This window comes from Ambystoma mexicanum, chromosome 6q (assembly GCF_040938575.1).
Source record: "Ambystoma mexicanum isolate Mex_15411 chromosome 6q, UKY_AmexF1_1, whole genome shotgun sequence".
NCBI classification, from domain to species: domain Eukaryota; kingdom Metazoa; phylum Chordata; class Amphibia; order Caudata; family Ambystomatidae; genus Ambystoma; species Ambystoma mexicanum.
In genome coordinates this window covers 439,853,553-439,879,999 of record NC_090937.1, presented here as the reverse complement: position 1 = coordinate 439,879,999, position 26,447 = coordinate 439,853,553, and the positions used below count along the sequence as shown (strand labels likewise).

Sequence of the window (26,447 nt, the reverse complement as noted above, 5' to 3'; positions counted from 1 at the left end):
CCTCTAGTCCCTGTTCCTGCCTATCTCATGAATCCACACCACCTTCCGCCATGCCCATGCCCTCCCACATACTAAGCATCGCCTCCTCCCACCCTGTCCCCTCCTTGGCTCTTACGGGTCAGCCTCTCCCCACAAATGCCTGATAAGCAGCCTGTCAAAATAGCCCTGGGGGAAAATGGGCATTTCTGGACTCCACTGCTCAGACCCAGGTATAAGACATTTTTTTAGGCATTCTGGCTATTACAGAAAACTAATTGCTAAATATGGGAGAATAGAAGTCCCCCTTAGTGCCATTACCTCTACCAAGCACCCTAAGAAAGTGACTTGCACTGAGCAATGCGAGAAGGCCATTCTGGGACCCAAGGATACTGGTTGTCAAGTCCCAGTTTAAAAGGCACCTAAATACATGAGACCTTTTATTGCTCAAAGTTATGCTCCAGGAGCAGTTGCTGGTGCAGTAATATACCAAAATGATGAGAAGGGCAGGGACAGATGGGTGTTTCATCAGCAGACAGTTGAAAGATAGGGAATAGAGGTGGACCACTGTTAAGGAGGAGTGCCAAGCCACTGTGTGGCTCATGCGCAGAATAACAGCCTAATTGGAAGGGTCTACCTTCAAAATACAGAGTGACCTCAAGCCCCTGAAATGACTGAGGAACATGAAGGGCAAGAGCCATAAACTGCTCAATGGTTCATATGTCTTCAATTCACAATTGAGCAGAGGCATGTTGCCCAACATTGCAATGCTGAGAGTCTGTCCAGGAAGTATAACCAACTGGAAGAGAAAATCCATCCACTGAAGGATTACACCTCATTGTACATGTCCTGGGGTGGGGGGCATGAGTTGGGAAAGATTTCTCGTGTTGCAACTTTTTCCATTAATTTACGAGGGATCCCAGCATATATGCTATGGATTTGCACTCTGACTATTTTTTGGGGCGAGTGAGGCCTTTTTAGACACACTCACCTGCTCAACAACTTTTGTTTGGGTTGTACCAAGTAGTCCTTTAGGCTGCCAGTGCAGGAAGAGCATCTCTCATTTTTTCATCTCCGTTTTTCCATGGCAGCACAAGCAACCGCTATGCTGCTTGGCAGATGTGAGCTTGCTGGATGTCCACTAATGGATAGCCACAACCAGCACAAATGTTGCAGGCTGTTGCCATTGGAGGTCTAGGGTCAGCACACACACACATTTTGGATATATGGAGAGGGTCCAGATCCAAACATGGATGTAAACTGCTGGAACAAAGTATCCTGTGTACAAGAACCATCCTAGGGTCGCCCGGTCTCTTAAGCGCATTGGATGCCTTCTAGATTTATGGCTGGAAACCTTGTGAGCACTTTACCTGCACTGCAAAGTTCTCTTCACCTTGCTGATATTCTTCTCCAGGGCAAAGGACATGCTTGGGAACAAAGTCTGGCTATCGTGACACGTGGGGCATGTAGAACATGTCCAGAATCGAAAACGCTATTGCTGCAGTCTGCTACTCTGTGAGGGGGCCTCCGATTCTTTACCAACCATCAGTCCTTTCCCAGGGGGCCCTTCATGCGCTTATCCTGTTTACTCGGCGACTCTGGTAAAAAATATGATACCCAGAAAGCCTTGCCACGGAAGGGCAGACACCTCCCCGCTAACCCGTGCCAATTTCGTAATGACCAGCGATAGGGGAGTTCAGCTGGTGAACAACAACCCTGCAAAGATATCCTTGGTACAATCAACCGGTATGTATATGAAGCAGCCACACAGTAACCAGCAAAGCAGCGTGAGGTTAACAGATCAAGTGCACAGACATACACAGCATCCACCTCACAAAGTGTTGATTGTCCTGATACCTCAGTACATAATTGGCTTTGACATTCTAGAAGGGTTGACTTTGGGACTCAGAGGTAAAACGTACCAGTTTGGGGTGAGTTCATTGACCTGCACACCCATTATCGAAGGCAAATTGAAGATGCCTCCAGTACAAGTGCCTGTGGCAATCAAGCGGGTAGCAATGAAGCAATACCGCATTCCTGGAGGGCACAAGGAAATTTCAGACACCATCAAAGGGTATGTAGAGGCGGGTGTGTTACGCCCTATTAGTACCACGTGGAACAACCCTCTCTGGCCTGTCAAAAAAGGGGATGGGTCTTGGAGGATCACAGTGGATTACCGCGAGTTGAATAAACACACTCCTCCCTTAGTGCCCGCGGTCCCAGATGCCATTACCTTGATTGAGAATGTCCAAAAGTTTGAAGGGACTTGGTATGCAGTGGTAGATTTAGCCAATGCATTTTTCTCTGTGCCAATTGCTGAAGAGTGCCAAGAGCAGTTTGCATTTTCTTGGAGCGGGCGTCAGTATACCTTTACAAGGTTACCTATGGGGTACATACATAGCCCGACTATCACCGGCTGGTGGCAGCGCACTTAGACAAGATACCGTGTAAACCTGACATACAAATCTCTCACTACATTGATGATATCTTGATTCAGGGCAAGGATGAGCGCAGTGTGCAGAACCAGTTAGAAGTCATTATGGAAGGATTGAAGAAGGAAGGGTGGGAGATTAACCCGAACAAAATTCAAGGCCCAGCTGAAACAGTGATATTCCTAGGGATTCAGTGGCATAATGGGCATTGAGAAATGGTGCCGAAGGCCTGACAGAAAATACTTGAGTTCACCACTCCAATGAACAAAAAGCAAGCTCAACAGTTCATAGGGCTGTTTGGGTTTTGGAGGCAGCACATTCCCCATTTAGGGTAGATACTAGTGACACGAAAAAAATATAAGTTTCAGTGGGGGGGGGGGGAGAGCAGCAGAAAGCATTTGATTTGGCGAAAGACACCGTGCAGCAGGTGCTTGATCTATGGCCATTGAAGGGCGACGAAGTGGAATTGAATGTGTCTGTACAAGACAATTATGCTAACTGGAGTGTGTGGCAGAAACAAGACAGGAAACGTGTGCCATTGGGGTTCTGAAGTCGTACGTTGCACGATGCTGGTAACTCATACATTCCGTTCAAGAAGCAGTTGCTGGCATATTACTGGGCCCTTGTTGATACCAAGCAAATGACGGTGGGCCATGATGTATTGATGAGGCCAGAAATACTGATTATGCAATGGGTGCTGAGCTCTCCTAAAACACATAGGGCCTCATTACACGGTAGGCGGTAAACATGGCGCTATTAGCGCCATGGTTGCCGCTGGTATTTTACCGTGTCCGCCTTGGTGGATGGCGGAATTACCGCCCTACTCCAAGGTGAGCGGGGGCGGTAATTCCCCATTCACCAAGGCACTTCCCCATTCCCATTTTTGCCCCCATAGGGCATAATGGGAATGGGGAAGGAGCTAATTACAGTACCGCAAATTGCGGTACCGTAATTAGCACCAAGGTCCCTTTGCGGGTCCCGTCCTTAACGCCTGGAAAAACCAGCCGTTAAGGGAGGACACGCAAAGGGACCTCGTAGTAAGGCGGTAAGGGTTTACCGGTACTGGTAAACCCTTACCACCTGCCGTGTAATGAGGCCCATAGAATAGAACATGCTCAAGAAGCCAGCATAATTAAATGGAAATGGCACATTCAAGACAGAGCCAAATCAGGGAAGGGTGGAGTCGCAAAATTACATGAGCAAGTAGCCAACATACCAGTCTCCCGTGAAATGGGGAGTACCTTATGGCGATTTGACCGTGGAGCAGACAGAGCATGCCTGGTTCACAGATGGCTCGGCCCGATATGTGGGAACCGAGTGATACTGGAAAGCGGTGTCGTACAATCCCAAGACAAAAAAGATTTTGACAACGTCAGGGAAAGGGAAGAGCAGCCAGTTTGCAGAGCTTCACGCAGTTTACCAAGCATTGAAACAAGAGACCCCTGGTCGATGTCATTTGTACATGGACTCATGGTCAGTGGCGAATGGGTTGGCGGTGTGGCTGCCAACCTGGAAAAAGAATGGGTGGAAGATTCATTCAAAAGAGTTGTGGGGAAAAGAACTGTGGCAAGATATTGCGGAAATGTATCACAAAGTGAAGTCACTGTGTATCATGTGGATGCGCATTGTGTTACAGACTCATTAGAACGTTGTTTTAATTCTGTTGCAGATGAACACACCAAGATTTCATCTGTGGATGCGGAGGCTCAGGAAGACGATTTGGAGGGTTTGGCCAAGTCGGCTCACCAGAAATGTGGGCACCTTGGAGAAAAGGCTACTATCAGGTGGGCACAAGCTCGAGGAATCAGTATTCCTTTAAAGGTAGTGAAACAATCATTTTGCAATGTCCAGTGTGCCAACACCAACAGCACAGGCCTATCCCTCAGATTGTCCGGGGTACGTTGCGAAGAGGAAAGTTACCAGGTCAAATTTGGCAGATTGATTATATCGGTCCCCTGCCAATCAGTAAAGGTTGTCAGTATGCATGCACTATTGTGGATACATACTCGGGATACATGATGGTTTTGCCGTGCATGCGTTCCACACAACTGAACACCATTAAGTTGTTAGATCAGATCATATTGCATTACGGGGTGCCTTTGCAGATTCAAAGTGACAATGGGTCACACTTCAAAGGCAAATTGATTCAGGAGTACTGTCAGGAGAAAAGTATTGAATGGCTCTACCACGTGCCTTATTACCCTGCAGCTTCAGGATTAATTGAACGGATGAATGGTTTGTTGAAAGAACAGCTGCGCAAATCTGGAGATGGCAGTTTGGCAGGCTGCCGTGATTGTGTGTTTGATGCGGTGCAAGTGCTAAACAATAGGCCTGTGAATGATCATGAAACTCCTTTGATGCGGCTAATGACTCCTGCTTTACAGATTTAACCCAACTCAGTCATAGAAACCCTATTGTACTGGGAAATCACCCCAGGTTCTTTAGCTCCCTATCGGGCGACTCCAGAGTCAGCAGGCGTAGACTTGCATTCCCATGAGGAAATCAGATTAGAGCCAAGAGGGATTGTTGTAATTGAAACAGGGATTGGGGTACACATTCCTCCAGAGCATATGGGATGGATTGCCCCTACATCTGGCCTAGCATTGAAGGAAGTTCAAGTGTTGGGAGGGGTCATTGATGCCGATTACCAAGGCGAGATCAAAGTCATCTTGATGAATAGTGGGGACCAATTGTTACTGATCCACAAGGGCGATCGGGTGGCCCAACTAATTATCATTCCTGTTAAGTTATCCATGATTAAAAAGGGGGAGCCTCCCACAGTGTTAACTACCCGTGGGGATCGTGATTTTTGCTCTTCAGACAGTATGGTACCGGGTGCAAAGGTGTGGGTTGAAAGGCCAAGTAGCCCACCGGTGCCCGCAGATGTTATTGCATCAGGCAAAGACCAAGTAGTCTTAGTGATGGAGCCCGGTAGAAAGAAATGCCAGTATGTGCCCGCAGACAAATGTTACCTAAGAGAGTGATCTTCAACACTGATATCTCTTTTTCTGGGTTTGCCTTGTAGATCCTCTGTCTGGCTGGTGTAATTGTGGGACTAAATGGACTCCGTTCGGGAGAGTCAAACGGCATGCTGCTACCAATGAAAAATGTCACATCTGTGCCAGCGATCCATGGGAAACCGATGATGATGAGTAATGATGTCCAAAAGCAGCCCTATGCCGATGCCGAAAAGTCAGCCAGACCGAAGACATGGATTTGCGGAATGCGGCAAACACGTCAGGTGCAAGTGAAAACAACATTGATGCCAGCTATGCAAGAGGCGCCTTGAGGACGGCGAAAATATTCTCCAATGATCACCCAAACGGAGACTATGTGGACATACCTGGCACAACAGGTGCTCAACATTACGCACTTTTGCCTCACTGACGTGCCCAATGCTGAAGCTTTACTGACTACGTGCTTAATAGCAGTGCGAACGCCAGTTCCGATTCTAAAGCACATTTTTGGCATCATGCACAATGATTCTTTGGTTCAAGATTCCGATATCAGGCAATCTTTTTCCGTCTATGAGTACTGCAGGTTTTGCCGGGAAACCGATTGCAAATGGAGAAACTTGACACGTATTATAACCTACAATGTAACTCAAGGCGATGTGTGTTACCTTATGACCTGCAATGCAAAAGAAATTGGCAAATGCCAACAGCTTAATTTAACCAAACAGAAAAAATCAAACTGTGTTCGAGAAACGATTGTGTTCACGAGTTCCAAGCACATGTACCAGTGTGAATAATACTTTGTCTTGCAATCATACAGTGATAGCTGCCAGTCATCTGAAACATGTGAAACTTCCAACAGGATGGCTCTTTTCGTGTGGCAACGTCACATACACTTACATTCCAGCTAACATTTCCGGAGGTCCATGTGCCTTAACTCGATTAGGACTAATGATGTTCCTTTTACAGTCAGCAATATCTCGAAGCAAAAGGTCAACTTTCGAGTCTGTGGGTCTATCCCCCGATTGTGATTCACATGTGCATTTGCTATCAGAGGCTGATGTTCTAGCGTTAACCCTTTCATAAGTGGGAGTTTGGGGTTTAGCTGCTGGGGGTTACAAATCTTTGATCAAATTAGCATGTCTAGTATTAAAAGGACTCAATCATACTTCTCAAGCGTTAGAAGAATTACTCCTTGATAGCAAAGTTATTAGAAAAGCAACTTTGCAAAACAGGGCTGCCGTTGATTATCTATTGCTGAAGCATAATTTAGGTTGTAACGCAGTGGAAGGTATGTGTTGTTTCAATCTAAGTGACCATTCACGATCCATTGAAAGTCATATTCGAGGTTTGAGGGATCTCATTTCTCAAATGTCCCAAGATCCTACTGGGAATTGGTGGGATATTGGGGGTACACTGCGTTACACTTTTGCTTGCATTTGTATTATATTAGCTATCATAGTAGCTTGTTGTTGTTGTATTCAATGCATTCCTAATCTACTTTTAACATTTTGTCGGTTTCAAAGACAGGCTCCTCTGCCACTGGCTATGGAAAGTAAATATCCAAGGGTGGATTGTGATGCTCGAGCTAAAACATGGCGCTAGTGCGCAGTGCATGCTGGGGGCACTCAGAACCATAATGGATATTTATCCATGCCTCAGTGGAAAGCTGCACTTGCTTTGCGAAAAAACATGTTTTCAACGTTATTCGCTGTTGGGCCTGGAATGCAGGCCTTCTCAGCCAAGGACACGGCGCTGGGAAAGCTAAGATCCGCAGGTGCCGGCTGGTACCTGATACAGGGTTTGTGGTGGTTTGCTATGCCCGCGCCAAGGTTTCGAGATGAGTTATAGAAATGTTTTCCAAGGCGTTTTTTTTTAGAAGAGGGAAGCGCTTTGCTCCTTGAGGTTACTGTCGGTTGACCCAGCTGGCAACCAACGGTCACTCATCAATGCGCAAGCGGTATTGTCAGAAGGTTTGAGAAATTGCCACCCCTTTTTGAGGAGTGCATATATGCGGAACCCCTCAACGGTCAGACGGGATAAGCACAAAGACCTCAGTCGGAGGGGGAACGCCTTGTTCCGACATACCTGTGGGCTGTTGTGCTCTCGGCCTGGCTGTTACCAGGGTCTTCCAGCCGCTTCTGGCAAGATGAGGGATTCAGTTACGCCCATGGTGATGTATTCCTGCTAACCTACTATCTTTTCTGTGATTTATCTGTGATTTATTCCTGTGTTATCACTTACTGCTTATGTATGTCTAATTATGAATAAATAGCCGTATAAGTGCTACTTACTCTCTAAGTGAGCGTGTGGTTGTAAGTCATTGTGTCGTCTACCTGCGTTCAAAGTATTGGCTCTGCAACTGCACTGGTGATAAATGACTGTCCGTGCACTCTTGGCGAGCAATAAACCACCCCCATCCCCAAAGAAAAGCACTAGGGTGCGAAGTCCACATGCAGCTATACTTGTCTTGCCGTAGGTCATGGAGGCTGAGCATAGGAGTCTTCTTTGAGGTCCCCTTTGTCAGCTAGGACTGGTAGTCTGCTTCTTTCTTTACATGAACCTCTACTTTCTAATACTTAATTCATAACAGGAATTTTGCTGACACTAAAGGCTTTGATTTTCAAAACCTTTTTTCGAACCACTTTGAGTCTATGGTGTTTGCTGGCCGAGCCCGTCCACCATAGTTGTGCATTCGGATTACCTTACCTAAACCTGTGCAATTAGGTCTAACTACCTATGACACACCTGAAATCATGAAAGGATAGCGCTGGACTTCTTAAGCAAGTGTTGTAAGTGCTTTATAAAGATAGAAGGCCTGTTACAATACCTGCCCCACTTTAGGAGCCGTTACAGTGAATATGCCGAATAAACTGTGTTACATTAAAGTGGTGTGTAGTTCATTTTGTGTTACCAAACTGTTAGTATGTGTGCCCATTTGTTTTTTGCTTGGTCTGTAGGCTGTTTCCCTTTAATGCAAATGTTATTAACAAAACAGGTGTGGACATTCTAACCCTTGCCAATCTTTATTGATAACTGTACCTGCCACCAAACCCTGGATTTCCTTGCTGCTCAGCTTGGTTACTAAGTGAGGGTTTGGTTAGACCAAGTGTAGAAAAAAAACCCTGCAGGTCCACTAAGTTGGCTTTCCAGAACTCCACACCAGTGCTGATTCTGGGTAACCTATTAATCGCTCAGTGAAATAGCAATGCTTTTAAAGATCCATCTGAGGAAGAAACATGGGATGCATGCAACTAAACATCAATGCGGAAAACATAGGGATGGCCAACTTGTAGAACTGAGAAATAAAGAGGCATTCAGGGCTACACATTCAAAATCAGTTACTAGAAGAATGAACTGTGCTTTTTATAATTATTTGCATATAGCCAGTTTAGGCTTTTAAAATGTTCTTTACCTTCAGGAGACCTTGCACAAAAAGCCCAGACTCGTATTTAAAGGAAGATTCACTCCTACAGAGCCTGGAACACTTTCGTTCTGAAGGGGTAAGAAACAGGCACAAAGTCTTGACCATCTGTAAATAAGAAAATTGAGCACACAATAAAAAAGTTCAAATATCAGCCTCTCACGAAATGCATGCGAATCGCTGTATTCAATAGCTTCTCATCTAGTTATTTTAAATTTTATTTAGAAGTGCACCAAATGTAACAATTACAATGTTTAGTATAGGCAACATTAACTGATGGTTAAAACTATGACAACCATCCGAACAGCTACGCCATTAAACTATTTTCAGAGACAGCCTGCATGAGTACACAGTCACTATGGCATCAACACATGCAATTTGTCATTACAGTCTATTACTTGAGCATATGGTCCCAAGAGAATTGTAGACCCAAAAAAGGCGAATTTTTAACTTGTTTCTGTTTTTTGGTAGGTCCGTTGTGCTTTGATGTGTGATTGAAGAGCGTTCCAGGTGGGATAAGGAGCATTGAGATGGTGGTTCTAGCCAGGCGTTTTTCAGCAAGTGAAACAATTTTATTGGCAACATTGCATTTATGTGGCTGGCTATTTGAACGGCACATTTATGTGACATGCATTTGACAGATGGATAATCCACACAGTTAAACTGTCAAGTGGCCCAAGCACTGCAGCCTTGCTTTAGCGTTGGAATAAATGCAGATCATAGAGCAGAGGTAAACATGTCTTGGTACAGTGAATTGCAATAATTGCACAGGGCAATTTAAGTACCTTCCTGGTCTTTTAGTTTCAGCTCATCCCTTTAGAGTCGCCTACTATTTGGTACAGACTTCTAGAAGGTCTTCATGTGTCCTTAGGCTATTTGCCTGTCCACTGCAAGCCCATACCACAGGAATCTGTCGGCTTCCCTGATGGCCGTCACTTAGTAAGCTAAAGGAAGAAGTTTCAAGACTGTCTTGGATGATGCAGATGCCCCACGAAAACTCCAGATGTATTTTGTTATGTTAGCCACATTTGCAACGCGCGCATTCACCCGACAACATCTTGGCGCGAGGATTTCACTGCTGGGCTAACCGACCTGGTGTCTAAAATAACAGGGTTTTTAAGGGTCGCCTCAATTGGAGATGCTTCTCGATGTAACCGAGCGCCGGCAGAAACCAATCCACAGTTTGCCAGCGGCGTAGGTGAATGCATGACCTCCACTTGTAGATAATCGGATTTTTGGAGTGGCAAACAGGTGGGCACTACCAGAGCAAAGAGCCCGTCCCGGAACATAGGGAGGGAATTTCTCTTGCAAGTAATCATCCCTCAGGCCATAGAGCACCTGGTGAATCAGACACAAGGATGTTGATGTTATCCTCTGACTCACAGGAAGCCAATGGATTGAATGGGGCACCGGGCTAATATGGGCACTGTAAGGGGAATTGGTAGCCACTCGGGGAGCAACATTTTGTAACAGTTGCAAACAGTGTTTCAAGGCAGACGGCTGAGCCAGAAATAACATGTTCAATAGTTGATACGAGTAGGAGGCAGCAACCACCAGAGGTCTCAGATGATTGGGAAGAAATGGAAGAACTTTAAGGAGCACTTTAATAAGAAAGTGACCCGTTTTGCAGACCGCACTGACTTGAGGGGCCTTTGAAAGATAGGAGGAAAGAACCACCTCCACATTCTTCACTGTCGTCACAGGAAATGGAAGATCACCCAGTGTAGAAGGTCAAAAAGAGGGTGACGATAGCGCAGGATTAGGAGGAGAGCCCACCACCAGGACCTCTGTCTTGTCCCCATTGAGCTCAAGCCAGTTCACATCCACCCACTCGCCCACGGCGGCACAGCACTCATGCAGCTGCAACGACACCTCAGCCTGGTCAAGATCTAGTCGAACCAAAATATGTGTGTCGCCGGCATATGAGTAACAACGGAAGCCGCGGAAGCGGGTGAGGTGAATTAGCGACTGGACATACATGTTGAATAACATGGGGGATTGGGCAAAGCCCTGAGAACACCAGGGGAAAGTGCTTGGGGTAAGGAAAGAAAAGGGGGAAGGGAGAGCAGTTGGCTCCTATCAGCCAAAAAAGAGGTGAACTAGGGCAAAACGGGGCCAGAAAGGCCTGCCGAGACCAGGCGGGCCAACAGGATAGGGTGGTCGACAGTGTTGAATGACGCAGATAGATCTAAGAATATTAGGGTACCCACCCCACCTCTGTCCATCAGCATGGCCAGGTTGCCCACTACGGACACCAGGACCCTCTCTGTTCCCCCCCCAGCCGGAAACCAGACTGAAAGGAGTCAAAGAAACCGAAGTTTCAAGAAAAGAAGACAGTGGAGGGTAGACTAGGGATTACAAGATCTTCATAATACATGATGGAGAGATAGGGTGAACATTAACCAGAACTGAAGCATCCAGTGAGGTTTTTTTTTAGAAGAGGAATTAAAATAGCACGTTTGGGCTCTGTAGGGAAAGAGCCTACCCGACAGGCAAGGTTAACTGCTTCAGTGGCCCTCAGAATCATATCAGGCAGAATGGCCTTAAGGGTGGTCAGCAGAATCGGGTCAGAGGGAGCAGCAGTCTTAAGATGGCTGACTGCCCCTATAACCCCCTCTGCAGAAAATTCAGGGAACTGGGACTGAGTGATGGTATCCACAGTTTGCACAGGGGATAGATTTGTGTACCACTAAGCTAGATAATATTCCTTATGTCAGCAATTTTAGTGACAAAGAAGACAGAGAGTGAGTCACAGAGATTGAGTGGCTGGGACTTTAGGAGAAAAACGTGTGGTAGAAGAAAACAACTTAACCACTGTAAAGGCATCAGGACGTAGACACAGACAACTGAGGAAAGTCTGGGTTATAAATTGACTGCCGTTGAATGAGGGCGTGTTGTCCTCAGCTCCGCTACAGAGGAAAAAGAAGCAGGCCGGGCATCCGTGATACAGATGCGGGCCGGGCAGTGAAGCACCCAGAAGAGGTAGAATGAAGCGGTGACCCAGGCTGGACCACCCCCGCACCCTCGAAGAGGAGCGGCCCTCGTAGAAGCGGAGGCACAGAAGGCTGTTAACTGAGGAGCCGGCTTGGGGAGATGACCGCTGCAGCGCTGCAGTGTCCAATGTGAAGGGATGCGGAAAACAGAGGTGAGGAAGGCAGCGCAGAAGGAATACCCTGGCCAGAGTAAAGGAGCCGGAGCAGAGGAATAGAGTGCTCAGTGAGGGGGAGTGATTGAAGCAGGAGGAATATCTCTGTGCAGGAAAGGCTGCCTAATAAGGACATAATGGACCCCTGGGGTGGATCGTGTGTTCCCAGAGGGAGCTATTTAAGTGAGCTACAGAGGGTGAAGGAGGACATTAGAGTGGAGGCTTTTGAGTTGGAAGGAAGAAAAGGTGCGGAGTGGGCAGCAGGTTTGGCGGCAGGCGTGTGAGGAAGTAAGGGAGTGGGGACCAAGGAGGCAAGCGTGCAACTGAACGCCAAGGCACCCCAAGAAGGCAGCACCCAGAGGAATGTCACTGGTGTGCTTGGAGGTAGAATAAAGGGGGAAACAACAGATCAGCTGTGGCAAAGTGGAAGTTGGAAAGTGTACACAGAGGGAAAGAAGTAAACACTATTTTAGTGGCATGTGCATATGAGAAGCAGAGGGGAAAGAGTGAGGCCTGACATTTGCAATTTGCACAGTTGTGATCCCCCAAAACGAGTGGTAGTGCCATATATATTGCTGGTAAGGAGACACTTGGATGCCAGGATCGAAAGGGATGGACCCTCAGGCCAGAAGGAGGCAACTCCCAAGGGTATCAGGTAATATTATCGCCACCAAAAATATCGCCGTACATATGGTCGTCGGGAACGGCCATAGGCAATATTTTTGGTGGGGATAATTTATGGGGTAGATGGGTGGGGGGGGGGTTCCGGGGGTGTCCCCCGCTCCCTTTAAAAATATATGGGGGATGCGGGGGTGTCCCCCGCAGGTTCCATGGGGTGACATCGCCGCAAAAATATGGCGACATTTTTGTATGGTGATATTTTTGCGGTGATATTATCACATGGAACCCTCCCAGGGGCTCAAGAAGGACAATTGGAGCGCTGTTGGAGGCAGCGTGACAGGGCAAATTAGAAGCAAAGGAAGGAGACACAGAGGAGAAGACTGGTGACGCCCAAGAGTCTGTAGAGATGACTCTTAGTAAAGATCATCTCAAGGAATGCCTCAATGATATGGAGGGAACACATTTCAAGATCAGTTTGCATCGTTGCAAGACGAAATGAGAACCTCTCTGACCAAAGTCAAGGGTCAAGTGAAGACACTAGGAGAAAGAATGGATGTGACTGAACAGGGTCTGGTGGAGACATCAGAGGAGGTACGTCAGAAAAGTGACCTGTTGGATCAACTGGCTAGGGTCTGCCACAATCTAACTGCAAGCAGAAGACCTGGAGAACATGTCGCGTCGGTCCAATATTCGCATGAAACGCTTAAGTGAAACAATTCTAGACACAGACTTGAAAAGCACGATTCAACAATGCTTCAGTATGTGCAGCCAGAAGAGGTTGGGATTGATCGAGTACATAGAGTGGGGTGCAGGAGAAGGGAGTGGGAGTGGGAGCAAGACCTAGAGATGCACTGGTTACCTTTACTTGATATGGTATGAAAGAGAACATTCTGCGAGGAGCAAGAATTGCAGAGAATTTTACAGGGAATGGGGTACATGTTCAGCTGTTCCAGGATCTGGCTTTGGTAACACTACAAAAGCGTAGAGCCTTGGGCCAAGTGACGGGGGCTCTCATTGCATAGCATATCCCATATAAGTGGACCTTTCTATTTAAACTGTTGTTCAGCCTGGAAGGAGTGCAACATCGCATCACAATGTGTGCAGAAGGCCTAACATTGTTGAATTTGGAGGAAGAGGATGGTCAAGGAAAGACGACCAAGGCCCTCCCTCCCAGCGACGAAAGAGACAATGGGACTGGTCCATGGTGCAGGGAAGGTTGGGTGGTAGAGGGGCAAGATTGAAAGGCTTGTGGGAGGAGATCAGAGGGGAGGAGCAGAGCAAGGACGTGGATAGATTCTCGCAGAAGGAAGGGGGTACAGCCAATGGGAGGGAGGGAGGCACAGGAATAAGAGGTGGTTGATATTGGTTATTTAACCTGGTGCAGAGTGCTGGCGTGTACTATTATGGAATCTGTGGGAGGTGTTAGGATACTTCCTGATGGGGGTTACCTCAGGTATTCTCATGGACCAAGGCTTTGGGGGTGTTCCCCGAGGTTATCATAGGATCTATGGTCTGGGCCTGAGATGGTTTGTTGTTAGGGGGGGAGAGGGGTTTATTTGGGGGAGGTGGGGATGGGACAAATGGGCATAAACCGATTGAAGGTGGAAATATCTGGAGATTTGGGAATAACAAAGGAGGCTATAGATCCTTTCAATAGGTCTTATTTTTAAAGTCTTATCGCTTAATGTCACGGGGTTAAACTCCCCAGTGAAGCGTAAATAAGTGGGAGCATTAATGAGAAGGGAGGGGCGGAGGTTATCATGCTACAAAAAACACATATAAAGGAGGCTGACAAATCTGTTATTAGATGGCAGCAATTTTCTCAGATTTTTCAATCCAATGCAGTAGGGAAGACCTCAGGGGTCTTGATGGGGTTCAGAGATACGCTTAGGGCTAAGGTTGTGAGGGTCCAGGCAGACATGGAGGGCAGGCATCTCTTCGCAATAGTGCAATTGGAGCATGAACAAGTTACCATGGCAACTGTGTATGCACCTAATTCAGGACAGGATAGCTTATTTCGGGAGGTGACAGTGGAATTTGAGTGCCTTTCAGTGGGTGAGATTCTGCTCTCAGGAGATTTTAACGACATGGGATCCCAAGAAAGAAAGGAGTGCGGGGGTGGGGAGGGGATCACCACTCCCATCACGGGCATTGAAGGAAAGTTTTAATAACCTGACCTTACAAGATGTATGGTGGACTAGGAGGTGGGATGAGCAGGGTTACATGCGTTTCTCGCATATTTATCAATCTCTGTCAAGAATAGATTACGTGTGGGTAACAACTAGGCTGATGGGAGAGGTGAAGGAAGTCGAACTTGGGTCAATATCACTGTCGGATCATGCCCCACTGTTGGTGTTGATTAGGGATCAAAGGCAGCGTGGTGGGCTGTGGGCATTCCCAGGGGAATTGCTGAACGATGAAGGGGTGGCAGAGGTGATTGGGGACAAGATAGACAAGTACTTTCATGCTAATGTTAGCATTGATGTCTCGCCAGAGGGGATTTAGGATGCCTTTAAGGCAGTGATGCGAGGGGAACTCATTGCGTTAATTGCTCAGCAGGAGGAGGCTTAGAGTCCCAATTAAGGGATACACAATATGCTATAGTTAAGCGTCGAACGAAGTTACTGCAAAAACGGCTAAAGGAACTCTGGAGTCAATTGGAGCTATTGCGTACCCGAGGGTCAGAGAGATCATTATTAGCAACTAAGCAGAAGTATTATACACGTGCTAACAAAGCAGATAAGTTGCTGGCTCGGCAGTTGAAGGTATCAGAAGTGGCTAGGATGGTCCAGCAAATTACACAGCCAGATGGGTCGACCGCCATGGATTCAGGGCAATTTTAGAGGCATTTGCCGAATTGTATGAAGCATTGTATGTCTCGGGGTGGCCGGCTCCTCGGGCTGTAGAGCAATACTTTTCAGATATATCAATGCTGAAAATAACGCTTATAGATAGAGATGACCTTGAAGGGGACTTAAGGGAGGACAAAGTGAAGGCAGCTATTAGGGCATTACCCATGAACAAAGCGCCTGGGCTGGATGGATTCCCGGCAGCATTTTACAAAAAGTATGCAAGTAAGTCGACCCCAAGGTTGGTAGGGCTATTTAATCCAATTGCTGCTAAAGGGGGAGTAAGAGCAACTATGACAGGCGAAAGTGGTGGTATTCGGGAAACGGGTAATCGACCTATTGCGTTGATGAATATAGATGCGAAAGTGTACACGGGGGTGTTGACGGCGAGATTGGCACCGCCTCTTCCAAATTTAATGGATACGGACCAACCTGGATTCATTAGGGGGAGACACACAAGGGATAATGCAAAGAGTCATTCACTTGATAGAGAAGCTTAATACAAGGCAGATCTCACGGGTAGTGGTGTCGTTAGACGCTGAAAAGGCATTTCACCAGGCTTTTTTTGTTTACTACTATGGAGCGTATGGGGATGGGGGTCAAGTTCATACAGATGGTAGAGACAAATTACAAGGCTTCCATGATGCGCTTGTCGATTAACAAGAAAATATCCGGTAAAATAGAAATAGGACGAGGTACAAGGCAGGAATGACCATTGTCACCATAGCTTTATGCTATATACTTTGAGCTCTTACTGGTCAAACTCTGGCAGAAGGCAGTAATAAGTGGCAGCCCCTTCCAGCAGGGGGAGGGGGGCATAAATTAGCCGCCTTTACGGATGACATGTTGTTGACTTTGATGCACCTTGACTGACTTTGATGCACCCTGAGACATCAATACCGGGCGTTGGTGTCAGAATTGACAGAAATTGAAATGGTGGTGAGTCTCAATGTGAATATGGGGAAGTCGGAGCCGTTGGCATTGGGACTTTGCAAACACAGAGGGAGGCTTTGCCTCTATACACTCCGTTTGCATTGGCCAAAAAAAGTATAAGATCTTTAGGGGTTAATATAGCTAAAGCGATCCCACAGATGTATGAAAACAATTACTCAAGACTCCTCCAACAAGTGAAGGAAGATCTGGGGAAATGGCCCCACTTTGTATTTCATGTTTGGGTAGGGTGGTCACCATAAAAATGGTGATACTCCCAAGGGTGCTTTATTATTTCCAGGCTCTCCCAATACCAATCCTGCGTCCATTTTTCGCAACATTGAACAAAACGGTCTCGAGATTTTTATGGCATAATAAAACTCAGAGGGTAGCAATGCGCACCTTAATGGCTTCTAGGGACAATGGGGGGTTGAGACTCCTGAATTTCATAAAATAATACGAGGCCGCACACCTGAGAGTGCTGAGGAAATGGCTTACGGGGGACTTTTCGAAACCTTGGGCTATGATGGATAGGGCGGTATTGGGGTGCCCCCTGGATGAAATCCTCTGGCTATATAGGCGAGACAGACCCCAGAACACACGGATTAGTCAGGTACTGGCAGTGATATGATATGGCACCCATAACACGCCTATACACAAGTGTTTCAAGGCGCAACGAGGCGCGGGAGGCAGAACAGAGGGATTACAGAGACAACAATCTTACTAGAACAGGTGGCATTGAGATTGCGCATGTGCAGTGGAAGAGGGGAGGGCGCAGTGCAGTACATAGGATAAACATTAAAATAAATAAAGACAATAAATAAGACAATCAATGAAAAGTGCGGCCACCTGGTGGCAAGTGCAAGGGTAAGTGCAGACATCAGGTGTCAACTGCTGGTAGAGGGCTGTAGGGATACAGAACCAGTGCTTGAGTGCAAGGGTTGCCAGGGGGGGGCAGTGCAGGTGTGCAACTGGCGGGGAAGGGACCTGGGCCTGAGATCAGAGGGTAGCCAGGTAACCAGTGCAGTTTCAGTTTCAGCCAGGAGATCAGCATGGGAGAGGAGGAGAGAAAGGAGGAAGGTCTTGAGGTGCTTCCGGAACCATAGATGGTTCTCCTCAAGTTTCATAGAGGCAGGGAGGCTGTTCCAGAGCGAGGCCCCAGCAGAAAAAAGATCTACCACCAACTTGTTGCTTGGAGAAGCGACTGACCCTGAGGGAGTTGGAGGTAGAAAAGCGATATATGGTGGTGTGAGATATATATGGGACCACCTAATTGAAAAGGGATGCATAGCTACGCGTCAATCCCCCTTAACTCCTCTATTTGGGAACCCACAATTCCAACTAGGGTCCATACAGGGAGCGTTTAGACAATGGCGGAAGGTGGGGTGTACAAAGTTGTGGGATATGATGCAGAGAACCGACATTCGCACTTTTATGGGATGTAAACAGGACATGGGATTATCGGAAACTGATAGAATGGAATACTACCAATTGCGACACTGGATAGCCAGCTCTGGGGGGAGGGCAGTAGCAGGGAGAGAACTTACGGCTTTTGAAAAGTTCATCACTACACACACTGGTAACAAACAGCTAGTGTCAAAGCCGTACTAGATTTTAATAAAATGGGACCTGGATCAAACTTGGGGATATATGCATAGATGGGAAAGGACACTGGGGATTGCTATACCAAGGCAACATTGGGTACATGTTTGGGAAAATATCCCTAAACTGACTAGGTCGATCCAGGTCAGAGAAGCTTGGTATAAAATCATGGTTCAATGGCACTATACTCTGTAGAAGTTACATAAAATATACCCGGCAAGTACAGAGAAGTGTTGTAGGGAACGAAGCATGAGAAGGGATTGGAAACACACCTGGTGGGAGTGCCCGGAAATTGGGGAATTTTGGGAGTAGGTCACCACCCAGATAAAGACAATGGGCCTCATTTTAAGGCTGGTGCTCCCGTAATGAAGGGGGCCGGTACGGGACCGGCCCCCTTCATTCCGGGAGCACCGATTACGAGCTTTCCATCGTGGGACCCGGATCGCACGCCTGGTTTTACCAGGCGTGATTTCCGGGTACCGCGAGGGGAAGAGGGAGGCAATAACGGGCCAGATGTAATCTGCCCGTTATTACCTCCCTCCCCATTCCCATTGAGCCCTACGGGGGCTCAAATGGGAATGGGGATGGGATCCTGCAAGGAGGAATTACCGGGTCCTCCTATGTCGGAGTAACCCGGTAAGTCCCCATTGCAGGAACCCGGTAATGGATCCCGGAACAGAGGCAGCCTTGGAGCTAATAGCTCCATGGCTACCTCCATTCTCGTAATGAGGCCCTCTTAATATACAATACATACAGACATTGTGCCTCATTACGAGGCTTGCGCTGACGGAATGAAAGGGGCCGGTACGGGACCGTCACCCTTCATTCCGTCAGGGCGGATTACGAGGTTCCCTTTGGGGGACCCGGATCAGACGACTGGTGAAACCAGACGTCTTTTCCGGGTCCCGCGAGGGGAAGAGGGAGGTAACAACGGGACACTTGTAATGTGCCCGTTGTTACCTCCCTTCCCATTCCCATTGAGCCCTATGGGGGCTCAAATGGGAATGGGGAATGGTTCCTGCAAGGAGGATTTAGCGGGTCCTCCTATGTCGGAATGACCCGGTAAGTCCCCATTGCAGGAACCCGGTAATGGAGCCCGGTTTGGAGGCAGCCATGGTGCTAATAGCTCCATGGCCATCTCCAAACTCGTAATGAGGCCCCATGATAGCTTTTGATGCAGTTTTGACTCCAAGGGAATGGATGTGTGGCTTATTCGTTCCGGGGGTCCGCCTGCCTTCTAGGGCGCATAGTAAAGTTTTAATGTTAATGATTATAGCGGCATGGTTGGTAATTGAGGCCGCCAACGACAAGGGACTGGTTGTTTAAATTGTGGCTATTGATGGCAATGGAATGGATGACGTATAATTTACAAGGGGAAATAAGTACATTTCAGCAAGATTGGTCAATGGTTCTGTACTTCCTCAGAGGAGAATATGTACATCAAAGGTGCCCACACAATTTGGAAATATTGGACATTATGTAATAGAATGTATCCTGTAATCTTCCAGAGTAGTACAATTTAACAAGACTATTGCTTCTGCAGGGGGATGCAGGGGCAAGGTTTTGGAGGAGGGGGCTGGGGTGGGGTGGGGACTTTAAAGATGTTCTTAAATGCCAATAAAAATAAGTTAAAATAAAAAAGAAAACACAAAAGGGGATGGGATAAGGCCGATCTTACCCTACTATGCTAAGGTGGGATTTCCCTACCTAACTGAAAGTAATGATAATCTGTGTCAGGAAGTCCAAAATAAATGTCTGTCTGTGTCCAAAACCTACACTTGCCCTGTAAATCCAATTGTTCATAATATGTAGAGTTGTCAGCATCAAATGACAAAGTGTTCAAACAAACGCTCAGCGCTTCTTCCAGCTCTTGGTCGTAAAGAGGCTCTCCCTTCCCCAGCATTTCAAATAGTTCACTTTCAATCACAAGGGGCTCCCTTCCCCCAAGCTTTCAAGTCTCTCACTGTTTTCACAACACCACAATTCCTCTGGAGTCTTCACAGCTTTCAAGCTTTTTTGGCTCTTTCATCAATATCATAAAGTTCAACTCTTGAATTTCACAATGTACCAGCTTCTCTGGATAATCAACCATTAACGTATAGATGAGTGAAATGGCTTCTCTTTAGTGGGGTGCATTCGGACTAGGTGCAGTTGTCGGACCACACAGCCCACCCATTACAGGCCATGCAACAGACACACCCAATTGGCTTCCTTTCCACAGTTACAGCACCACTGCTTCAGCTCAACAGCGGTATTGGACATATATTCTTGCAGTTCTTGTTAACACTTGTTTTGCCACTATTCACTTGTTGGATTATTAAACCTTCTCATAGTATTGCCACAGTTTCAACTTTCAATGTATGCAGTTCCTCTTTTCTTTCTGGCTCTTGCCAATACTTGTTTTTTTTCTCAGCTTGTACAATTCACAGTTCTTTATATTCAGTACCAATGCTTGCTTTCTTTAGTTTCCAAGATTCATTGTTTCTTTGCATCAGGGAACACCTGTCTCTGCTTTCCACTCCTGGGGCATTCACTCATTATTACTTTCCTTTGGTTCAGCATTCAAAACTTCAGCTCTTTCATATCAAAACAAAACAAAGTAACTGCAAATTCTAAGTTCACTCTCCTGCTGGGAATGTGCACCCTGCTAACGTGCTCCTCACTCAATTTAAAGTGTAATGCTTTTCTGGCCCTTTCGCAGCCTTCCCAATTCCACTACAGTTCAGTATTCACAAACTTTTCCGTTCATCAACCTTCACATTATCGTCTTCATCAAACATCTGTGTTTTACATTTGGACCGGCAATCCCATTGCCTCCACTGTCCTCCACTCACAACGCAGCTCGCACCACAGCATCCCAGAGTCATGCAGCCTTACTTGACTCTGCAGGAATGCTGTCCTTGTGTGCCCTTCTCCGGTTCGGTTGGTTCTTCGTGGCTGCTGCTGATCCCAGGTCAGCAAGACCCTCTTCCTGGGTCTCAGACATTTCGGGCTACTGGAGAGGGAGTCCTCTTGACTCCAAGAGGTCAGCCTGACCCTGCCACCAAAGACCTTCCGACAACACCCGCCACAATCTGCTTCCGCTGCAACGACTCTGCAGCACCTCAGTCCTTCTGACACACGTCTCCCTGTCTTCAACTCAAGGTTCTCCATCTGCAAGTATTCCACAGGCGATCTCCTCATTAGCCTCAACTGCGCAGGCCATTTATAACGCCCCTTTGGCTTCAGGTGCAGGCCATTCACATTGAATTCTCAACGGTCTTGGTACTCAGCATCCCTCTTCTTCATCCCGGTACCAGAGTGGTATGCATTGGGAGATGGTTTTCTAACACAATAGAGAAGGGATTGGAAATATCCCATAAAAGCCTGGGGGACATTTGATTCCTGATGAAAGGGAAAAGTGGACTATCGTGTCTCACCCAAGGGTGACTCACCCCCACTCCCCAAGTCTTTTCCTCCCAGGTGATCCTCCCTTGCATATCCACCCCCAGGGTCAGTATCCGAAAGCGACAGCCTTTCCCTGGCCACCAGGGGTGGAGGATATTTTGGGGAAAGAAGTTAGGACGCCCTCAGATTCCCTCACACCACCGAAAAAAGCTCTCTGGACTGATTCAGGGCTTGCTCAACTTTACAGGTGAAAAGGCTCCGTTTGGCCATGCGAATATTCAGATGATCGTTTCTGGTAAGCTGCCGGAACGCACTCTTTTCGACTGGACTATACGAGCTACGCCACTTGTGGTCTGCCTGTCTAAGTTCTAGGTGTACACTCTGAGCTCCTCTGCAACCCAGGGCTCAGAGGGGCGTCTCTGACACTTAGCCGGTTTAAGTGGGGCAACCTGGTCAGCCACCAAAGATAATATCTGGGAAAGGGAGGCCAGGTCAACCATCGGAGCATTCCTACATTTATCATTGATCAAAGACAATATCAGGCTGTGATCCAATGGGTGCCAAATGCGCTTCAGGGTAACTACAGAGGAGGGCTTGGCAGGTGCTGCTGCCTGCAGAGAAAAAGAAACAATACAGTGATCCGAACACAGAATCGGTTTTACTGGGGCGATGCAGATACTAGACTCTGATGCAAAGATGAGGTCTAAAATACCACCCAGCACGTGTGTCTACTGACGCACAAACTGATACAGGCCCAAGTCGGTCAACGAGTCAAAGAACTGAGCTAAAACTAGGGACCCCCAGAGAGTTAAACCTGATGTTAAAGTCCCTGAGCATCACTAGGTTGGTGAACTTAATTTGAAGAGATACTACCAGGTCCAAGAATGGATTAAAAAACATTGAGTTAGAACCAGGAGGGTGATATATAATTAAAAAGTACCACGGAAGCGATGCAGATACTGTGTAATGAACTAAAAGAGACTCCATCTTTAAGGTGTGAGGCAAAGATACCATAGAACATTGGTGATCCATTTTAAAAATAATGGCTACTACCAGGGTGGAGTGCTCCCAAATCCAGGTGGATATTGCTGTTCTCATCAGGAAGGGCCTGTGAAAGCATGGGTGTAGAGGTGTCTGCAAGCCATGTCTCAGTAATACAGACCACATCAGGCAAGTATTCAGCCAAGAAATCGTAGATGCATGCAGCATGGGTCAACATTGAATGGGAGTTAATTAATAAAGCATTAAGAAGGCATTTGCTGACAGGTGCACTGTTAGCACTAAGAAAATAAATGTTCACAAAATGTAAGGGTAACTGTACCTGGAGGAGAGAGATCCAGTATGGCTTCCAACGTTAGGCTCACTGACTGTCCAGGACCGGTGGACCTGCTTGTTACACGGACAGGCCCAGACAGACTTAATTTTGGCGCAACTTCGGCGCGACAAGCACGTCCCCGCTGCGCTGTCTATGTGCCCTTGCCTTCTGGACACACATGGTATTACCGTAGCCAATCTGGACTCACTGCGAATAGGCAGTAACAACAAACTTAGCCCCAAACTGAATATGTGTCAGAAATTAAAAAGCAAAAGTAGCATTACCCGAGTGCGAGTATCTTGTGGCCCACCGCGGAATACACAAAGCGGCATTGCACAAATCGGCCTGGCTGATTGTTATGTTTGAGTTACAGGAATGGGGCTTGACTATTGTATGGCATTTTGTGAGTTGTGTGTCTCTCTTCCCAGAGATGCCTCCTGCCCTCACCTTGCAGGACGTATGGTTGTTGGGGTTGCTACAGCATGCACATTCTCAAATAGGAGTCTCATGCCTCTTTGTGTATTCCGCGGTGGGCCACAAGATACTCGCACTCGGGTAGTGCTACTTTTGCTTTTTAATTTCTGACAAATATTCAGTTTGGGGCAAAGTTTGTTGTTACTGCCTATACAAAATCTTGCTAATCCCATTAGCAGAGATTTCAAAACTGTGCTGCAGCCATATGTACTTTTACAGGGTCTGCTACAGGGAGTGTGCAGCTAAATTATTACCACCTACGGCTGTTTGGAGCAGAACTATCCTCATATGCTCATATTTCATGCCACCAACGGGCTAAAGCCTTAGGAATATGTACAAAAAGTGCATGGAGAAATCTATAATGCTACTCTTACATCTACAACTACCTACCTTTAGATACTGCAAGATATCAGAATGAGTGGAGGTTGTGGAATGTGAAGCATGTGGTTTAAGGGGGAGGGTGAAGAGGACTGCAGGTCAAAGGAAATTGTTAGTGAAAAAAGAAAAGTTGAAGCGAAATGGGTTGCGAAGTGTGAATCTGAACATAGTCGCAAACTCTATGAATGTGTTGGTGTGAGGTTGTTGTGTACGATCAGTGAGATCGCTCAGTTGGCTATGCTGCACAAACACCCTAAGACTTTCCGAACACAAGTTTGCAGCCCAACAGGGCTAACGTTGCCCATTTATTTTGCCAAGGCTGATGAAAGAAGTGTTAATAACATAAGTGCCTAAAATAATTTCTGATTACTGAGTAAACTATAAAGAGTAATCAATATTTTTATTGCAGAGGACATGGGAGGATGTAGTAAACTCCAGGAAATCCGACAGTTTGGACTATTGTCAAAGGCTGCCCCGCTGGTCCCTGTACTTGGGGCACAGTGAATGATTTTAGCATGTGGGCTCATTTCTAGTGTGTGATAGTATTGGGAGCAGTTGGAGACAGGGTCCTATATCAGTGGCAATTTAGCATTCTAGCAAACTACAGCCAATGATTTTAGTCCTAAGGGTTATTTTTATATCGCCAAGATGAGGCTGATTGAATAGTTAAACGCCATTTCCAGTAAAAGAATCATAACAATGTGTATTGACTCCTAAGCATTAGTATATCCACATAATGCATACCTCCTGTATGACAGATTTCTAATCACTATAGTTGTGTTTTAACCCCAGAGCACTGTGCAGTTTTAAAACCAGGCGAACAGAGTTCCTACACGATTGTGCCTCCAAAGCATTATGCAGCAGTATAAACACAACACCCACCACCAGTGAAATCTAGACATTATGCACTGCTGTTAAAATGGATTTGTAGAATCTGGCCTGGTGGAAAGATTTTAGGAGGCCACCCTAGTTGTAGTGAACAGGGGAACTCGGACGTTAGCCAAACCCAATCAATATAAACACGGAGAGCAGTCAAGGCTTAGTTTCAGGAGAAAGTGAGCGGGTTCAGGGGTCTGCAATTAATCCACCCAGTTTAGCACACAGAAATTCAATTTAGACAGGTAAGTACACACATTCTAAATTTATTATAGGCCCAAACACACGCACTAGAAAATGAAACAAACAGATATGTAATATAACACAATACTCAATTATCAAACATATATAAAGTCACCCTTGGGTTTTTAGGAATGCATACAGTAATTTAGAAAACTAAAAGAAGGTAAGTAGTAATGCAGTAGAATGAAACCAGTTCACAAGACATTGCAAACATTATCTAAACTATTAAATGCCCATGCAGGATTTATTATGTTGGACAAACCAAACGACAAAGAAAACTTAGATGGAAGGAACACATATCCTGCATTAGGGACAGTAATGTGAATTCAGCGGTGGCACGCCATTGGTTGGAGAAGAAGCATAACATCTCACAGATCCGTTTCCAAATAGTAGAAACAGTCACAAAGCAGGACGCACACAACAATCTGGCCGTAAGGCTAGATGAAAGGGAGACCTTTTGAATTGAGCGACTTGATGCCATGGCCCCTGGTGGCATGAATGAAGAGAGCAACTTTATGTGCTATATATAGTTCAGAGATTGAATTCTGTTGCCTTGATTTTGTTTTGCACTTAATTGATTGCAGCCGCATCTCTGTATGCCAACGCCAGCATGCTAATTTTGCTTTGTATGTCTGTGTTAACCCAGAGCTAGTTAGTGTGGAGTTCTGGCTGCTTTGCTATACATACTACACATAATACTTACCCTTATTATAATATACCGCCACATTATGGCCATGTTTGTTTAATATGCTTTATTTTTACTTTAGGATTATACTTGTCATGCTCTCTTGCACCGGAGAAGCCCTGTTAGAGCATGGGTTCGCTTTCAGTGGGCTCATTCATATTGTTTATGGAGTTTGGACAGATGCCTATACTTTCTATCTGTTTGCACAGGACCATTCACAATATTTATGAAGTTCGAACACATGCTAATACTTGCTATTTTCTGGTTGCTTCATCCCGTTCGCTCTGATCCCAGAGCATGCAGCACGTGAGGTCACCACGTATGTGTGACATCGCGTCGCTTAGCAACAGTGGCCAGCAAAAGTAAACAAAAGAGGGCGCTCGCACCACAAGCTCTCCTCTACCTGCTGCTTACAACCCAGACACAAACTTCACGGGTAAGATCACAAACGGTCATTAAATGGACCACTAGATAGACTTCTCTGTAATAGCGGGTTACTTTATCCGACATTGTTCTTTATTCTTTGTTTTTGTACAGCAACAGGTAGATATAGATTATTCCAGCTTGTCCCATTGATGACTTCATGTCCTACTGTAAAATTAGTTTACACATTATTGATAGATTGAACAAAAGTTGAACACAGACCCTTACTATATTTCCTATACGTTCTATGTATTTGTAATTCTGTGTTTGTTTTTCTTTATATGCTTTAATGCTTTAACACAGCCAGATAAACTTTTTAGTAATTTCTACAGTGCATACGGTTATATTCTTTTTTGGATGACAATTGCGTATTCGTTTTGACTGTGTATTCCCTTCTTTTCTCTACATGTAATTTTGATGCTGATATCTACAATTGTGTAGTAGGTATTTGAACAAATTATTATGTATTTATTTTGGTGAAATATTACACTTCTAGTGTCCAGCCCTGATGACGGACTGAGATCCAAAATGCATTGGCAACTATTTTGGACACACATTGCCTTTTATGAAATAATAACATAATTTTTACATGAATATTGATGGACTATAATTTTGAAACTCCGTGACCATTACTTTAACACTGAATGAATAGTTGCAACTTTTTAAAGGGCATAGCGTGAGCATATTATTTGCTAGAAAATCAATCTTAGCTTCTTTGACAGATTCTTTACAT

At 46.1% G+C, this 26,447-nt stretch overlaps 1 protein-coding gene across 1 annotated transcript in view; it reads right to left on the bottom strand.

Moving 5' to 3' along the window:
* Positions 1 to 26,447, bottom strand: part of C9orf72 (C9orf72-SMCR8 complex subunit) — a 467,428-nt gene that overhangs the window by 114,810 nt on the left and 326,171 nt on the right. The window contains exon 6 of the mRNA XM_069630918.1: positions 8,778 to 8,894. Within this exon, the coding sequence (XP_069487019.1) occupies positions 8,778 to 8,894 (117 nt within the window). The remainder of the gene's footprint in view (positions 1 to 8,777; positions 8,895 to 26,447) is intronic.